We start from the raw sequence: 18,831 nt of genomic DNA, 5'->3' as shown, positions 1-18,831 counted from the left end.
CCCATGGAGGATGGACAGTTGCTGTGCCATGTCACGGAACCACCACTACAAGTGCAGGTCTGAACGCTCAGTATTTAGGACCCAGCAGAGTCTCAGGTGCCTTCATTCTGAGCTTTTGCCCAGAGCCAAGGCTAAGAACAAAACTGCTTACAGTGGTCTCTGCAAGCACGCCTCTGTGCATCTGCCCTCCCTGGCTCATCCTAGGGCTCCAGGCATTCCAGCCCCGCCTGTCCCCAGTGTGTCTCGGTGGGTTCCAGCTTCTACCGAGCCCCCAGGTCTCTCCAGTTCACTCGTGGCTGTTCATGGCAGACTCGGGATTATGATTCAGTCCTGCATCTTGTATTCCTTTTCCTGCTGGCCCTGTGTGTCCCTTGGCTTATCCAGTTAAAGTTTTTTAATCATTGTGTTTTCATGCTCTGTTGCAGCTACTCTGGTTTGCCCTGCGGCCCTCTGACTTTGCGTGGGTTCCGCTACCTGCAGCCAGCACTTAGGGAATCGCCTAGAGCAGAGGTTCCTTCTGTTCTGCTCAATACTTTTCTTCCATTTACCTTTTCCCCTGTTATTAGAAGAAAACCATGGCCAGGGAGTAGTCAAGCATTTTTATGTAAACTACCAGGAATGTGAAAGTGATGTTTCCAAAAAGTGGTAGTTGTTCCCCTGATCTCATGCTGATGTCGCACCAGCCCCTCCCGGACACCGTCTGTGGCCCTGCTACCTGAGAACCACAAGCATCCCTGAGAGTTTCCTAAGAAAAGTGCCCTAAGGAAAATAAGTTTACTTTTGTAAACGTTTATGTGATAAATCCGAAGCCCACATCTGGCTATTAAAGTTACATTTCCTCGCTGTTGGCAAGTGCGCTCAAGACACAAGTGCTGGTTGTGAACAGCCCGCCCTGACGTGCACGGGGTTATATTAACCATACAGTCACACGTCTTTTGCAGCTCGATCCTCTCCCAGAGAAGGTTTTACAGCAGAGACCCAATGCCAACGCTGTCCGGTCCATGGAGAAGGTCATTGAGATTCACAGTAAGTTGTCTGGGCCAGGTCTCCAGCTGGGAAATGTTCCTGTGGGAGGGAGAGTACAGGACTCCCAGCCCCAAGTCCCCGCCCTGGGCTCCTCATGTCACTGCCAGCTGCTTCCTGGGCCTACAAGACAGGCCTGGCTTTCAGCCAGATTTGATGAGCTGCTGGAGACTCTTGTTGAACTCCCATGTGCTCGCCGCAATCCACTACAGTGTGTCTCAGCTCATGTCACAGAAGTGCCTGCCTCCAGGAGGCTGTGAAGTCACTTGCTCCAGGCCCCCAGCTAGCAGGGTGGGGCCAGGTCGTGAACTGTGTCCTCAGGTCTGGTCTCTTCCCTGGCCCGAGAACCCCACCCCTCCTGCAGACTCAGTGGGGGGTGCAGGGCCTCCCTGCAAACTCTGGAGAGTGCAGGGCCCCCTATTTCCTAGCACTTCCCCTCCAACATCAGGCTCTGGGGACCCAGGGAGCTGGCACACAGCCAGGTGACTCATGCCAGCACACCTGTCTCAGGTGAGCTGGCAGTGCCCTCTCCTGGTCGCAAAGCTCAGTTTGTCCTGGGTCCTTGGGATGGCCCAAACTGTGGAGACTGTCCGTCTAGGTGGGTGGGAACCAGGGGTCTCACCTGTGTGTCCTCCACGGGTGTTGGGTCCCTCCTAGCCTTGGAGCTGAGCTATCCCCCTGCCCTGATGAGAACCCCTGGGTGCCAGAAAACACTGAGAGGCTGTGTCTGGGCCAGGCCCAGCCCTCCCTGCAAGGTCCCCTTACTCTGAGCCTCATAGGGACACCCCCATGGTCTTGGAAGGTCCAGTTGGGAGCCCCCTCCACACTGGGTGGCAGTCTTCCCATGCCCCCGCCTGCTAGAGTCAGGGATAGGGTCATGGAGAGCCTGCTGGGCCCAGACCCGTGGCGTCTGTAACCAGCACTTCCCTCGCCCAGGCCAGTACTGGCGCTCCCTGCAGCGCCTCCCCTCCACCGTGGCCTACTCCCTGGTCGAGGCCCAGAAGCGCGAGAATGAAGAAGCCGAGACAGTCACCGCCATGGCCTCCCTGTCCGTAGGTGTGAAGCCTGCTGAGAAGAGGTGAGCCCTGCAGGGCCTGGCCTGCGGCACTGCATGGAGGGGACGCGTTCTGAAGGAGCTAGGAGTCTCAGCTCCTGCATCAGAGGCCCGAGGCTTCTCCACATAGGCCCTCAAGGGCATGGGGAGCAGGTGTCCCCATCCAACAGTCTTTCCAGTGTAGGGGGGAGCATTTATCCCTGAGCAGGTGGCCCAGTAACAGCTGGTCAGGAGCCGGGAATTGAAGGTGGGAGGTGGGTGGGGGAGCAGGGGAGCAGTCCTGTTGGAGGAAGAGGGGCGGAGGACAGGTAGAGAAGGCCCTGCAATGCTGCCTCTAACCCTCCGTCTGTCCTTTCTCTTCTCTGCTGTGTGCCTTTTTGTGCTCCCCCTGGGGCACTGCCACAGGCCTGAGGAGGAGCCCATGGAAGAGGAGCCGCCCCTGTAACCGTGCCCACGGCTGCGACTCTTGTTTGTCTGTCTGTCTTGAAGCTCCGCCAAGAAAAGTTGCTGTTTCTCTGCATCCTGCCAGGCGTTCTTTCAGAATCCGCAGGCACACCAGGGGCCCAGACCCCAGGTCTCACCGGGCAGGGCAGCCTTACACAGAACCCGGGACAGACGCCGGGAAGAGCAGACACCGACATGCAGGGCACCAGGCTCGCCCTCGGCCCCCCTGAGGGATGCCGAAGAGGGAGGAAGCCTGCGGCAACTCGTGGCAGAGTTGCCCGATTCAGCTGACACGAGGAAAAGAACATGAAAATCAAAGATCTAACAATACAAAACAAACTTGATCAAAACTGGTGCTTAAAGTTTGATGATTAATTACCCACAATTCCACAGTCTCCGTGTAAACCACTCATCTTGTAGCTTTCTTTTTAAAGAGAACGTTTTCTATCGCTCTGGCCTGCCTCTGTGAACCAGAGCGGTGTGCGGTGGGGTTTGCAGCCGGGTGGGGGACAGAGTGGATGAGCATTTAAAAAAAAAAGTGGACAAAAATGGAAATGTGAGCCTGCAGGAGCTGGCTTTGCTTTCTCAAAGCCATCGGAAGATGCAAGTTTGTGCCTTTTTTTTATTGCTCTGATGGATTTTTGTGGCTGGGTATTCTGAAGTCTGAGGGACAATGCCTTAAGAAAAAAATAAACAGCAGGAATTGATGGGATAGTCCTGTGGCTGGTGGGGCTAGCAGTGCCCGTGGGGCAGGAGGCTGCCCCGTGCTGACCAGGGCTTTGAGAGCAGGCGCAGGCCGCGGCCGGCGGCTCCAGAGGGCTGCCAACCTGCCGCCCTCATTTTGCTTTATTGCTGTGTAAGAAAAATGGAGGTAGTTCCCAAAAAGTGGCAAATACTGTTGGGATTTTTGAAGTCCAACAAATTTTAAATGAATCCAAAGTGTTCTTTTCTCATACATCATATAACAATTGAGCATCTCCATTGGCTGTGAAGCATGTCCTAGGCACACCTTCAGTGTTACGGTTGGAATGCTTTTTATTAAAAGCAAGTAGCATGAAGTATTGCTTAAATTTTAGGTATAAATAAATATATATATGTATAATATATATTCCACTGTATTCCAAGCTAAGAAACTTGATTCTTATGAAATCTTGATAAAATATTTATAATGCATTTATAGAAGAAATATATATATATATACATATATATATATGTATATATATATAAAATGCAGGTTGTCAAGGCCCCTGGGAACGAGCGACTTGTGAATTAGCTACCAAGGTGCTTACGGAAAGGGATCTAGTTTGAACTCATGTAGTTTGAAGTCAGATTGGATCGATTTCAGATCGCCAGCACATTCGCCACTGGCAACTACCACACGTTTGTATTTCATTTTAATTATTTTCTAACAGACCCCTCCCGTTCCACACCTCCACCCACATATGTACCTAATGAGTTTTTATAGCAAGGAATATAAATTTGCTGTTGATTTTTGTATGAATTTTTCACAAAAAGATCCTGAATAAGCATTGTTTTGTGAATTTCACATTTTTTTCTCACCATTTAGCAGTTTTCTGAATGGTAATAATGTCTAAACCTTTTTCCTTTCTAAATTCTTCTTGTACATTTTTTTAACTTTCAACGTGTTTTTTATTGTTTTCACTTTTGTTTGTATGGTGAGCAGTTTTCTGTGCACGGAACTGCTGCCATTGGAGTTTATTTTCAGAAAGAGCGTCGCCTGTGGGGTGGATCTGGGCTGTTGGTAGCGGCGGGCTGCTCCTGCCTCGCCAGTAGTATTACCGGGTGGTGTGTTTCCCTCTGTGGCAAGTGTGGAGAGGGCCACTCGTGACACTGAACGGTGACTTGCCAGACACCGCAGGCCGTCAGCTTCCTGAAACTCTCATTTAAACTTCTCTGACCACATCGTCAGACTAGCTTCAGTTTTCCAAAGACCTTTTAAGCATGTCAGCAATGCATGGCCCGGCACCAGCCCAGGTTTTTCCGCTGCAGCCACATGGCCTGGCCCTTGCTGCCTGGTGAGCTGTGGGGACACCAGACTCCTGAGCAGCACAGCCAGCCTTTGCTCCTTTTCTCTGACAGAAACGGAACGTCACTTTTTACTGGTAACTTATTTTCAGAACTTGAAGCCACCGCTTTCATTCCCAAGTGTGTATTGAGTTCAGACTCGTGGGGGAAAGTGCAGACACAGCATGCCCACAGGAGGGAACCCCAGCCAAGTCTCTGAGTTTGGGGACATTTACAGGGTAGCTTCTGAGAGAGCCACTGACACAGCCAGGTGTTGACCAAAGGAATCCAAATTCTTGGATTGGCTTGGTCATGGGGATGCTGTTGGTCAGAAATAGGACAGTGGGTTGAGGCAGGACAGGAAGGTCTTGGGGTACGTTTGACGCTTCTCCCTGCTGGCCACTCTGCCCTGCGGCCCACTTGGCAGGAGAAGCTCAGGTGGGATCAGTGCCATCCTTCCTGGCGTGGCGCAGAGCAGTGCAGGGCCCCGCTGGTGGCTCTCGGCCTTCTCGGCTCCCTTCTCAAGATCCTCCGGGGACCCTGCTGCCTGCTCTGCCAGCCCTGGCTCTCGGAAGGAATGCATCATCTGACCTTTTTACAGATGATCAGACGGCCCGGACCTCTTGGTGGCCACATTCTCCCTGGGGGTTTACTTCCGCTCACAGAGGCACCCCTGCAGATAGGCCCAGCAGGGAGCCTGTTTCGCTTGTCAGCTCACTCCAGCTTCACAGACGTGCAGAAAGCAGAGCCATGTAGCCTTTCTTTTCTGTGAAGACACTCAGCCCCTCTCCACGGCCACCGTCCAGGGCAGATGGCGGAGGGCCTGCCAAGTGTGGGCAGGACCCTGCGTGAAGGAGGGCCCCTCAGCCCTCCCTCTTTGGTCCTTGGACCTTAGCCTTTTCTTCCTTTGCAAAGTCCTTGAGGCACAGGCCGGGGTCAGCAAGTGAGCACTTTATAGCCCTTCACCGGAAACTGCTGCCGCAGGGCCCGGGTGTCACCCAGCCCTTTCAGTTTTCCGGCCACGACGCGTCTGAGCCCCACCAGCAGGCGGCCATCCGGGACTGTACCCGGCTTCCAAAGGGCCTCTTTGTCAAGGTGTTTCAGTTTTTCTTTCTTTTAAAAGTCTGTTTCCAGAGGAAGGACCCTTTGTGTCGGTCTGACACTGTGAGCCTGGGTGGCCAGCCTCAGAGTCGGTTGTTTTCAATTTCCCATCGGAACATTCCTCCTTTCCTGGTCACAGCCATGTGCTCATTCCATTCTTTTTGTAGACTTTTGGGCCCACGTGTTTTATGGGCATTGATACATATATAAATATATATATATAAATATATATGAGTATATTTTTTTAAGTTTCCTACACCCGGAGGTTGCATGACTGTACGGCCGGCATGTCTTTATATTGTACACAGATTTGCACGCCGAACTCGGCAGCTTGGGGGAGAAGAAAAATGCCTTTGTGTTCCCCTCTCGTGACATTTGCTGACTCAAAAGATGGAGATTTTTCTGTAACGTAACAAACCCTTGGAGGAGAGGGGGGAACGTTTGCGTCTTATTGAACTTATTCTTAAGAAATTGTACTTTTTATTGTAAGAGAAATAAAAAGGACTACTTAAACATTTGTCATATTAAGAAACAAAGTTTATCTAACACTTGTGACATACCAATAATAAAGTTTATTGTATTTATGTGGGAACAGTGTTCTAGGGGAACTACGCGGAGTTCAAGTGAACTGCCTGTCTCTTCATTTGATTTGGAGGAGTTTTGTTTTGTTTTGTTTCCTTTGTTTCCTTTATCTTCTCGGGCGGGGGGGGGGGGGGGGGTTGAGGTGAGCACTGCCCCCCTGGCCCCATGGCCGTTCGAACCGATGGAGAACCGGTGGGCCAGAGCGCCCTTTCCGCACAGCGCGTTGGCTTTTTATTCCTTTTAGATGGTGTATGGCTAAGATTTCACTTTACGCCGTCGTGAGCTGTGCGAGCACTGTGGTTTCAGGTTCTACTTTGTACCGACAGGAACCCATTTCTTCCTTGTAACGAAGCCGAGCTGGCTCCTCGCTCAGCTCGCTTTGTCTCTGACATGATTAAACGTCTCCTATGGAAAGAAACGAAGTGACGCTTCTGTTTGTTTCTTGGTGTGTGTGCTCCGTGCTGGAGGCTCTTTTCCCACTTCTGAGAATGACACACAGAACACACACATAAGCGGGGCCGACCCTGTTCACCGAGAGCTCGGCACAGGCCCGGTGGTCCGCGCCACCGCCTCCACCTGACGCCTGTGCCTGCTGGGAGCGGCCGCCTGCTTCCTCTGTAACTTCAACAGTTGTCCGGTTGTCTGGACCTCCCAGGGGGTCTTTCCTTCGCTCAGTGGGGTCGGAAGTGTTCTCATTTTGTTCTGTTGGGTGGATCTGCATCAGCTGACAATGTCCTGAAGGCCGACCCCACCTCCACTTCCCCTGGTGCCCAGTTCTTGTACCTCGTCATACAACTTGTTACTCTTGTGGTGTCAATAAAGACCATGCATTGCCCTCTCGCCTCTGGTTTCTGCCTGTGTGCTCTTGTCCTTGCTGGCTCGTGGGCCAGGGCCCGCAGGGCTGGCCCGCCTGCACTCAGCCTGGGATGGGGGGTACCTGTAGTCCTTGCAGTGTTCTCTCTCCAAACTTTGGGGAGGTGAGCTGGACATGATCTCAGAGGAAGACAAGGCCCAAGAGCCTAGGCTCTGCCCTTTCCCCCAGCTGGGCACATGCCCCCCGCCTCCCCCCCACCCCCACAATCTGCAAACTCCCAACCACAACCTCCGCCGAGCAACACACTGCCACCCCCAGACCATGCCACCATCCTCCTTGGCTGCCCAGCCCTGGAACTACCTACTGGGGTGACAGATGGGTAAAGGCGGCCTCCTGGGCCGCCACATGTGGTTCTAGCCCACTCCTGGGGCCTGTCCAAGGTGCTGCTGCCCACTGCACAGCCACTGTCCCTCTACCAAGTCCGGTTCTTATCTCTCCTTTCACAGCTGCCACCCAAGGTACTCGAACATTCTGCATACAATACCCCCTCCCAAGTTTGCTCCCTGAAACAAACCCCCCCCCCCCCCCTAGAATGGGCCACAGAATGAGGTATGTGGAGCATAGCCACCCAAGCTGACAGCACAGCTGCCAAGCCGCAGCCTGGAGAACAGGAGTGCTTGGAGTCGGACACGGGGCTGGGGGCCTGGAGCTGGGGGCTGGGGGTGGTTACATATTCTCCCTGCCAAACGGGATGGCAGCTGTTGAGAGGCTACAATATACTGAGGGCCTCTTCAGGCTTAAGGTGGATGTTTATGAGAATGTATTTATCAATTTACCCCAAACGAGAGGATCTTATTCTTACAGTTCTCATTTCTGAAAACGACTACAAGTATTTCCAGCTCTCGGGCCAGGAGGCTCCTGGGGGCTGCTTCAGGTTTATTAGAATCGAGGTTTATGTGACACATCTTTTGGGTCATTTTATCTCAAAGTGACTTTTTAATGTATATTACAAAGTGTTGATACTTTCCTACCTTGAGAGAGTATGAAATTCCACAACCACACTGCAGAGAGAACTCCCCCGCCTCTGGGAGGAACCTGCCCCGAAAGTGGTATGTGCACCTCTTGTCCATGTTTCTGCATTTGTGCCACTGCTTCTATAAAAGTAAATCTTGGCCCAGCCGGTGTGGCCCAGTGGTAGAGGGTCGACGTATGAACCAAGAAGTCACTGTTCGATTTCTGGTCAGGGCACATGCCCGAGTTGTGGGCTCCATCCCCAGTGCAGGAGGCAGCCGATCAATGGTTCTCTCTCATCGCTGATGTTTCTTTCTCTCCCTCTCCCTTCCTCTCTCAAACCAATAAGTACATATATTTTAAAGTAAATCTTGGTGTTTCTAATGTATATATTTATAGTACATGGCGATGTACTGTAAGTAACGTTTTGCTCTCACCTTCTTCTCTGAAGCGTGTCACTGAGATCCGTCCACATGGACGGTCACCCACTGGGTTATTCATTGGACGTGCTGTGTGCCGTGTCGTTGCTGACTGTGCACAGCCTACACCCATCCCTCTGGATAGATGTGCAAGCTGTTGCCCATTTTTCTCCCCTGATAGCACTGAAGCGAGCACCCGTGTGTCCTTGCACCCGTGGCGGCGTCTGAGCGGAGTTGCTGGTCAACTGGTGTCAGCACTGTGAGAACGGTTGCTCCCCGCATCTGTGCGTTTCCACACGCAGGGCACTGACTGGGTAAGGCGCTTCCCACGGCAGCAGCAGCACTTGCTGCCCTGCTTTCTCATGGCAGCCGCCCTGGTGAGTGGGGTATCCTGTTTCCACTTGCATGCTCGCTGCTTACCTCTATTGCTGTGTACAGGCGACCCCTCACTTCGCAGCTTTACAGACGTTTCCATGGTAGATGCCTGTGGCTCAGGGTCTATCTCAGGTTCCAGCACTTCTGAGGACACACCTGCTGTGGGAGCCCTTCCCCTTGCTTCCCTCTCACTATGGACTGCTCCGAAGGCCCCTCCACACACACGCGCACACACTGGGCAGCTGGCACTCCCAAGCAAGTCATGCAGGGACACCTAAGAGACAGCACCCCAAGACACAGAGCCACGGTCCTCTCATTCCTGGTCGTGGAAACGATGCGCCCTCACTTCTGCCACATTCTGTAGCTTAGAAGCCAGAAGAGGCCAGTGCAGACTCCAGGGGAGAAGATTGCAAGGAGCACATGCACGAGGGGCAGAGACCTTGGAGACGGTCATAGAAGCTGCCCGAACAACCTCCCTCCCCTCCCCTCACTTCACCTTCTCAAAACTCTCCTCCCCTCCCCTCCCCTCCTCTCACCTCCCCAAAACTCTCCTCCCCTCCCCTCCCCTCCCCTCCTCTCACTTCAGTTCACCACTTCACATGAGGTTGACCACCTTCTCATGGGCATGTTGCTCTGGTTCATCTGCAGATCCTGCTGGCTTCTCTATTCATAATTCATCAGCCCCCTCTCCTGGCCCCGCACCCTCTCTCATCTGGACCCTTCACCCTCTTCTGCCTTTCACCCCTCTGGTCTCAGCATGGGAGCTGGAATGATCCTGCCGCTGTGCACGCCCCTGACTCTCTTGCTGACATGACACTCATCCTGCCAGCTTATCTGCTGCATCAACTAGCATCCAGGTCTGAGACTGTGAGGTTCACTCCTACTCTCCCAGAGACTAAAACCTCTGGCTGGGTTTGCTCAGTGGATAGTGTCAGCCTGTGGACAGGTTCAATTCTGGTCAGGGCACATGCCTGGGTTGTGGCTTGATCCCAAGTAGGGGGCATGCAGGAGGCAGCTAATCAGTGATTCTCTCTTGTCATTGATGTTTCTCTCTACCTCTCCCTTCCTCTCTGAAATCAATAAAAAAAATATTAAACATTTTAAAAATAAATAAGTAAATACCTAAGAGATCTGTAATCACCTGGCTGAGTGACAGGCCCCGTCTTGGCCCCTTTGCCTGTTTGGCTGTCGGAGTTAGGAAGTCAAGAGTTTTAAAATACATTTGGTGCTAATCCTTACCTGTTTTAAGCTTCAAATGTCTTCTAGTCTTTAGATTTTCCCTCTTTTTGTTTTTTCTTGCAATGGAAAAAGTTAAACATAAAAGAAGCAGTAGAAATAACACCACAAAGAAAGATCATTGGTGAATGACTTAATGAAATATTAAAACTTCCAAACTAATTACACTGACCTTACCAAGCAGACCAAGAAGCCAGCCCAGCAGGGAGCCAGCCCTTACAGCCCACACAAAGCTCATGCAAATGTTTAAGGTCATGAACAGACAAGTCACAGATGATACAATCTAACTAATAATAGGATAACATGCAAATTGGTTGGGATGCTGTCACATAACAACCAATCAGCAGACTGTCCCCACCCTCTGTGCCAGCCCGGAGAGATGAGGCTCGCGTTCCCTCCCCCTCTAATTAATTCCCTTTTTTTTTTTTTTTTTTAAATATATTTTATTGACCTTTTACAGAGAGGAAAGGAGAGAGACAGAGAGTCAGAAACATCGATGAGAGAGAAACATCGATCAGCTGCCTCCTGCACATCTCCTACTGGGGATGTGCCCGCAACCCAGGTACATGCCCCTGACCGGAATCAAACCTGGGACCTTTCAGTCCGCAGGCCGACGCTCTATCCACTGAGCCAAACCGGTTTTGGCTAATTAATTCCCTTTTAATGTGCACAGATGTTGTGCACTGGGCCACTAGTCTATAATAATAAAAGCATAATATGCTAATTAGACTGGACAGCTGAATGACCTTCCGGATGTCCTTCCAGACAAAGCTGCGCAGCGGGGGCTGAGGCAGAGGCAGTTAGGGATGATCAGGCAGGCAGGTGAGCAGTTAGGGGCAATCAGGTAGGCAGGTAGAGTGGTTAGGGGCGATCAGGCAGGCAGGCGAGCATTTAGGAGCCAGCGGTCCCAGATTGCAAGAGGGATGTCCTGGATTGTGAGAGAGTGCAGGATTGGCTGAGGGACTCCCCCACCCCCATGCACGAATTTTGTGCACTGGGCCTCTAGTTGTTCAATAAACCTGGAGAAAACTAGAAGGCTTGTGGGCCATCTGACACATCCCCGAGGGAGAAGCACTGTTCAGGACCTGCATATGTTTAAATGGTTCGGCCTGCCACTGCTAGGGAGTGTGCGCACATGTAGGTGGGACGGTCCTGGCCAGAGACAGACGTGAGACAAGGTGTTAAGAACCTGACAGATTACTGTGCCTCAATCTGGTAGCTTCCCTTCTGGGAATCCGTCCCAAGGACATAAATCCAATGACAGGAAACAGTTTCTGCACAGAGATGCTCATTGCAGCAGCATTTAATGCGAACTTGGAAACACCTGGAAATAGCTATTGGGAGCTGGTGGGTGCCCAGTGCTCAGTGCCTGGCAGCTGCATTAGGCCGGGGGGAGGGGGGGGGCCACTGTCACCAGCTGGCGCTGTGTGTACTGGGAGGCATCATGTGCAAGGTGAACAGAACTCAAAGCCCTGCCTTTGAAGATCCCCTGAGGAGGAAAGGGGTGGAGTTGCCTTGAAGTAATGCAGGTGGACAATGGTTTCTCCTTGACGGAGGGTGTGTTGACGACATCACATTTACACTAGGAAGACGCCCTTTCCCAACTCTGCCCACAGAGCGGTCTCCTCAAGGAATCCTGTAGCTGTTCTAAAGGGAAGTGTGGAATGTTGGGTATTCTCTAGCATATACCCCTCTGACCCCCAGAACCAGAAGGGCATCCTGTCCCACTGTCCTGAGGGGCCAGGGTGGGGACATCTGCCTGGCAGAGCCACTATGGGGGCGCCCTCAGCTTCCCAGGCCAAGGTTTGGGGTGATGCACCCGACCACCGTGCAGGACTGGTGTGAGGGCACCTAGGCCGAGGGCCCGAGCACGGAGTGGGCTCCCGGCCATGGTGGCGTTTATCACTATGGTCATTACCCTATCGTATGTTCTGTGTTATGCAACAGAACATCATTGTTAGTAAGATGCTCAGTGTGGTTAGATGAGCTCAAAGCAGTTCCTGGGGGCAGGGGCACCGTGAACGCTGGGCCATCCAGAACCCCTGCAGGACAGAGGGGCTCAGTCCCTATTCCCCCGGCGGCCCTCACATTGAGGGGGCTGTGACATGATCGATGGCAGCCAGAGAGAACCAGGAACAGGGCAGCAGAGGAGAAGCCAGCAGCCAGGTGGTCCCAGCCCCTTCCTCGTGGCGGGGTCCCTGCTGGTGCCCAGGGTCCCTGCTCCTGGGTGCTGTGAGCCCCTGCTGTGTGCCCAGAAGGGAACCCTGTCCTGAAGCAGCCTGGATGCTAGGCAGAGGCCAGACCCGGGCTGTGCATTCACCAAGGATGTGCATGGCCAGCCTACAGGGTCTGTCCCATCAGGAGAAGACAGGGACCCCAGGAACAGGAGCACATGACCCACCCAGGGCCCATGTGAGGCCCTGCAGAAACCCGTGATGCAGGTTTGGAGGAACAGTGCTTCCCATCTTCTGTGTCTGAAATGTTCAGGCCACGTGGCAGAGGGGCCTGAGACTGCGTGCAGGTCCTGCCCTGGCAGGTCCGTGTCTGGGTGACTGGGCCCCAGTCTCTGCTGCCTCCCCTGGCTTTGAGGACCGTGGGAAGCCACAGCGCCTCCCTGGACTGGGCTCTGCTAATGCCCAGTTCCAGTCTAACCCCCATAAACGCTGGCTTGGGGACAAGGCCTCCGGGAGTGCAGATTAATGTCATCGGCTCCAGGCAGTTTTTTATAATTAAATATATCCAGTTCCTTTGACCAGGTGTGAAAACACTTTCATACGTTGTTAACGTGATCTGATGGACTTGAAAATTCACTGCCAGGAGCCGAGGGTGGGGGGGAGGGGGGTGGTTTGCTTCAGGCTTCTCGGCCTGGGGGTGGGAGTCATGGGACCCTCCCTGCCCTCAACAGGGACAAGGGAGGCTGGACACTCTGGACTCCCCAGGCTTTCTGAAGTTTGGGGAGACTTCATCCGCCAGCAGGTGCCACAGGGAAGACGGGTGCAGTGTTTGGGGACAGTGGGGACAGCAGGGGCTGGGCGGGAGCCCCCCACCGGCTCTGGCTTCCTGGGGAGGCTGGTGCGACCCTGTCACCACCTGCTGGTGATTCCAGGAACTGCAGTAGTATTCAGCTGCCCACCCCTCACCCTTGGCCCCTACCCACCTCTCAGTCCCCAAGCCCTGACCCTGATTAGAGGAGGATGGAGGTCAAACCATCCCCCACCATCGCAAAGCAACCTTTGGGTGCATTCTTTGAGTTCTGAGTCCTTTCCTGCAGGACGCCGCGTGGAGCCCACCGCCTCTGGGAGCAGCATTGACTTCTGGGCAATGAGGACACCTGGGGGGCTCTGGACTGAAGGTGCCCCTGGACCCAGCAGTGGCTCTTCTCTTGGTGGCCCCGCAGCTCAACACTCATCTCTCATTCACTCGGTGTGGCTTTGCCGGGTGCTGGGCACTGTCTGGATGGAGGAGAGACTGATGGAGGGGCCCACACTCTGGTGGTGGAAGGTGAGACGTGCTAGAGAGAAAGCAGAGCAGAGCTGGGGCCCGGGGGCCGCAGGACAGCAAGGAGGAAGGAGCCACCCTGGGCCAGTGCGAGGCGGGCAGAAGGAGCACCGGCCGCCGTGGCAGTGGCCGGTGAGGTCGGTGAGGTCAGCACAGAGTGAGCTCCGAGACCACAGGTCCCCAGGGCTCCTTCCTGGAAGGTGAGCACCCCGCGCCTCAGTCCCTAAATGGCGTGGTCCTCGTACTCCCTGGCGCTTGGCCAACCCCGTGGCCTTCACTCGGTCAGGGCCCTGTGCTTCCAGTGCCTCAGCCTGAGACTGTAATAAGCTCTGATTCACTGGGGATAATGATGTTCCCGGGGCTACAATTATGCTTAGATATTTGACTCAATTAAAACTGCCAGCAGTCTTGAGAAGCAGGCGTCATTCTTTGCAGAATAAGCCGGGGCTCCCAGAGGTTAAGACCCTCAGTTACAGGCTGTCCCTAGTCCCAAAGCTGCCGGCTACGCCCATGGCCCCCAGCGGGATCACCTCTTGGATAGTTGCACCTCATTCTCTGCAACTTTCCAGACAGAAGAATTTAAAATTGCTCAAGGCCTTTCACAGGCTTTGGGGGGAGGGGGGGTCCTGGCCTTTAAATGCAGGACTTTCCACCCGTGCCTCCCCGACAGTGAGGGCCGGCCAACCTTTGTGCAGTTGGAGAGGCTTGCGGGGAGAGGGGGACATAGCAACAGCTGATAACTCTGCCAGACCCTTTCCACGTGTTTTCTTCCACTGCAGGTCCTCTTTCCAAAGGCCACCTGCTGAGCTGAGCGGCGGCGAGCCAGAGGACGTGCCCGTGGAGGTGGAAGGCGCTCTGTCCCTCCATGGCTGCAGGTGTTGCAATAGCATCCCCCTCCTTCCAAAACTTGGCAAAAGTCTCGAGGAGCAAACCAGCCACATATTTGCCGCTGCTCCTTCCTGAAGCTGGACTTTGTTTCTTCAGAAACACCGCGTCCTGCCTGCCTCTTAGACACGCCCGGACCCCCCGCAGTCTCTGCACGTGGCCTACCGGCCGTGGGGGAGGCTGCCTTGCTGTCTGGGTTCCCGGCATTTTAACCTCGTTGCACCAGCTCCACGCAGCTCCGAAGGCTTTCCGCTTCCCCTCCCAGAGACACCACTTTGTGTACCTGGTTCAGGTCCGTCTCGAGAGATTCCCATCGGTGTGTGTGTGCGTGTGTGTGTGTGTGCGTGCGTGTGTGTGTGTGTGCGTGTGTGTGTGCGTGTGTGTGTGCGTGTGTGTGTGTGCGCGTGTGTGTGTGCGCGTGTGTGTGTGCGTGTGCGTGCGTGCGTGCGTGCGTGTGCTTGTGTGTGTGTGTGCATGTGTGTGTGTGTGCGTGTGTGCGTGCGTGTGTGTGTGTGCGTGTGTGTGTGCGTGTGTGTGCGTGTGTGTGTGTGTGTGTGTGTGTGTGTGTGCGGGCGCTGTTTTGTGTTCGGTTTATTTGAATCAACATTACTTCCTATACTCGCTTCCGTTTATCAACATGATCGGCATACTGCTGGTATTTTCTCTCCTGTTTTACTGGAAACACATATGAATAAGTATTAATAGGTAAATGTCCTGGTTTGTGGGAAAGAGTGTTTATAATTTAAAGCAGCTAATACATGAGTTCAGCAAGGGGACTGGGTAACAGATCAACATACAAAGGTCATGTGTATTTCTAGAAACTAGTAACAAACAGAAAACAACTCTATTCACAATGGCATCAAAACAGAGAGAGACACGTAAGAATAAACCCAGCGAAGGAAGTGCAGCATTTTTGCATTAAAAGCTAAAACACTGCTGAGAGGAAGCAGGGAGACGTGAACCTGGAGAGACACCCATGACGAAGGACTGGAAGACTCAAGGCTACTTCTCCCCAAAGTGGTTTGTAGAGTCAGCAAAACCCTAGAAGGATCTCAGGATTTTTGGGGGGTGGGTGAGGAGGTGGGCCGGGGTGGGGGTAAGAATTGGCAAACTGACCATAAAATTTACTTGGAAATGCAAAGGACTCACAATATCAAAAACAATTGTGAAAAAGAACAAAATTGGAGCATTTATACCATCAGACTTTGAAACTTGTTCTAAAGCTGCAGTAATCATGGCTATTAGCACAGGGAAGACACAGATTAATGGACTAAAAATTAAAGTTCATAAATAAATGCTTGCATTTATGGTCACCTGATTTTCAACTAAGCTGCCCAGGAAAACCAACACATGAAGGGTCCTTTCAACCAATGGTGCTGGGCACGCAGCCACCACAGGCAAGAAGATGAATTAGACCCTCGCCTCGCAGCATTCACCAAGTGGGTTACAGACCTAATTTTAAATTCTTAGGAGAGAATGTTGGGGAGATTGGCTTAGGCAAGATGTTCCTAAATGTGGCACTAAAAGCATGATCCATAAAAGAAACAATGACGGATTGGACTTCATCAAGATGAAAACATTTGCATGTCACTAGACATCATTAAAGAATGAAAAGACAAGCCACACACTTGGGGAAAAGAGCTACAAATGGTGTATCTGGTAAGGAACTTGTGTCTAGCCCAGCTGGTGTGCTCAGCGGTGGAGCACGAACCAAGAGGTCACTGGTTGGATTCCCGGTCAGGGCACATGCCTGCTGGCAGGGCCAGTCCCCAGTAGGGGGCGTGCAGGAGGCAGCAGATAGATGTTTCACTCTCATTGACGTTTTCTCTCTCTCTCTCTCCCTCTCCCTTACTCTCTCTCTCTCAAATCAATAAAAACATACTTTACAAAAAAAAAAAAAAGAACTTTTGTCCAGGATAAATAAAGAACTTTTACAACTTCAAAAGAAGATAAACAATCCAATTTAAAATGGGCGCAAGATATAAATAGCTATTTCACCAACGGATACGTACCGATGACTAATAAGCACATGGAAAGATGCTGAATATCATCCGTCAGGAGGGGATACACTCAGCCCTCCACACCCCCTGGAATGCTGCCATCAGAGACAACCCCCAGGCGACCAGGATGCAGAGCCTCCACCCACCCTCCTCCCGGCGGCTGGGAAGGTCACAGGGAAGGCCCCTGTGGGAACCAGCGGGCGGCTCTCCAAAATGTGAAGAACAGACCATAAACACACATGCAAACAACTGCTCTTTGAAGCCATCGCCACTGGTGAGCTACCCACTAGCGACAGCGATCTGTGGGGACAGGATCCGAAGGAGGAGAAGGACAGCGACTGGTCCAGTGCAGGCTGAGGGCTGCGTAAGCCTCCGGTGTCCTCCTAGCACACTCCAGGGGAAAATGGATGTGGTGTGTTCATAGCACGGGACACGAATCAGCAGCGCAACACAGTCACGGCTCTTCACCCCTGAACTAGATGCCTCTCACAATGTAATGCTGCGTGAGGAAAAGCTAGGACCAAAGCAACAGAGTGTGTGCGCAGAAAAGCTACCTCACGACCCCCGGCAACGGGCCAGGGACACCGGTGGGTGGTGTCGCTCTCGCAACCGTCAGGGACAGAGCAGACTCACAGTCCGCAGTTCACCTAGCTCGGTGCCGTGTTGGTGGCCAGCGCTGTTTCATGCCTGGGGCACATTTAAGAAAAGGACTAGACCTACCACGTGACTCACAGTGCCTCTCCGAGGTGTACACCTGCTGTGGTCTGAATCACCGTGTCCCCCAAATGCACGTTGACATTGTAACTCCCAGAGTGATGATAGTAGGAGGTGGATGGGTCCCGGGGGTGGAGCCCTCATGAATGGGGTTAGTGCCCTAATAACAGGGACCCGCAGAGCCCCCCGCCCCTCCTCCACGTGAGGACACAGCTGGGAGAAGGCATGTCTGAATAGGGAGGGCAAAGGTGCAAACTGCAGGGCTCGGGGTGCCAGCAGAATGGCCACGCTGGAGGTGGCTGGTGAGGAGCAAAGGGACAGGACAAGAGGTTCGCCCGCCGTTTCTGAGGGGCTGCCTCCTGCCAGCGTCCCAGGGGGCCTCTGCTGCAGGTTGTGCGCTCGGGGACCACGGTGGTGCCTTGTCCGGAGGACACCTCTAATGTGCTGACCCCCTGACCCCACAGCCTGGCTCACGAGGACGACCTGGCTGGGAATTTGGGAAACTGGGGCTGAGTCAGCCAGTGGGAAGCTGGGCTGAGAGAGTGAGAGACCTGCTTGGAGCTGGGGGCCATGAGGGGGGGGGGGGAGGGGGGACACTGGGCAGGCGAGGTGACAGGGACAGAGGGAGGAGCAGTCAGACGCCAGGAGAAGCCGGCGGGTGAAGCACTGGCCGGGCCGCCTGCGCCTGTGCCCTGAGCCGGCCTGAGTGCATCTCTGTGCCTGGCTGTCACCGGGCTGCCCCGGTCCTGGCTGTGCCGGTGGCAGCAGGGAGTGCAGCAGTGCAGCAGGGCGGGCCTCGGCCCTACGCGTTTGGAGGAACATGTGGTTCTGATTGTGTCGCCCTGGAATAGAACACTCCTGGCGGCAGGGGAAGGGCCATGGCTGCACTCTAGTGTCCCACCCCAAGCGTGGGGCCTCCCAGGGCTGCGGGGCCACCTGCAGGGCCCCTGTGCTGGCCGCCGCGCCCGGAGGACCTCATGGCAGCGGTGGCACGCGCCGCTGTTCGGGCAGCAAGTCTGAGAAGTTAAGAAGTGCCCCGTGTCACCAGGACCTCATCCACAAGGTGCTGATGTGACCGATGGCGGCTGGGGTGTCGGTGGCACAGCTCAGACGCGGGGGCTGGGACAGGGTCCGTGATGCATCAGTGTCGTCAGCCCTGGGGCGTGCCCTCCTCTCACCCTAGGGAGGGCTCCCCGGAGTCCGAGGCCCATGCGGAGACCCACCCCCCCACCCCCCCAGCCCTGCCCTCCTGCTCGGCGTCCCTGCCGGTCTGGGGGGCGAGCGTCCGGCTCTTCCCGCAGAGCTGCCTCCACCTCTTCTGGGCAGCGTGGGCCAGTTCCTCCTTTTCATTTCTTATTTGTTGTCTAAGCCCTTTGTGATTTCATTTTTTCTTATTTCCTCGTGTCCTAAGCCTCCTGCCAGTATTTCAGAGCACGCGGCTGTGAATGGGTTCACGCTCCCCCCTCCATCCTGCTCCTGTCTCGCTGCACAGGGTCCCAGGAAGACAGGACAAGGCTGGGGCGGGGGTGGGGGTGGGGGTGGGGCGGCAGGTGGGGGCGTGGTCTGAGGTCCTCCTGGCATTGGGGGTCCCCCTTCTCTCAGCACAGTGTCCCTCCTGGTGACTGACGCCCCCGAGGACAGACCCCCAGG

The 18,831-nt window shown here is 53.9% G+C and overlaps 1 protein-coding gene across 27 annotated transcripts in view; it reads left to right on the top strand.

The window, feature by feature from the left end:
- HDAC4 (histone deacetylase 4) overlaps positions 1-18,831 on the top strand; it is a 257,343-nt gene that overhangs the window by 231,587 nt on the left and 6,925 nt on the right. For 18 of the 27 annotated variants that reach the window (XR_004969397.1, XR_004969400.1, XR_004969395.1 and 15 more), the window contains 5 exons: positions 942-1,026; positions 1,960-2,101; positions 8,655-8,787; positions 13,356-13,585; positions 14,362-14,759. Coding sequence is in view for 8 of the 27 variants with exons in the window: in XM_036319828.1 (XP_036175721.1) it covers positions 942-1,026; positions 1,960-2,101; positions 2,483-2,522 (267 nt within the window). In the remaining 19 variants the exon portion in view is untranslated. Of the gene's footprint in view, positions 1-941; positions 1,027-1,959; positions 2,102-2,482; positions 7,070-8,654; positions 8,788-13,355; positions 13,586-14,361; positions 14,760-18,831 lie in introns of those variants that run through there. The other 9 variants (XM_036319828.1, XM_036319827.1, XM_036319830.1 and 6 more) reach the window with 4 other exon arrangements.

The sequence above is a fragment of the Myotis myotis genome, unplaced genomic scaffold (assembly GCF_014108235.1).
Source record: "Myotis myotis isolate mMyoMyo1 unplaced genomic scaffold, mMyoMyo1.p scaffold_m19_p_8, whole genome shotgun sequence".
NCBI classification, from domain to species: Eukaryota; Metazoa; Chordata; class Mammalia; order Chiroptera; family Vespertilionidae; genus Myotis; species Myotis myotis.
The sequence above is the reverse complement of the archived record's forward strand: the minus strand, read 5'-3'. Positions and strand labels throughout refer to the sequence as shown.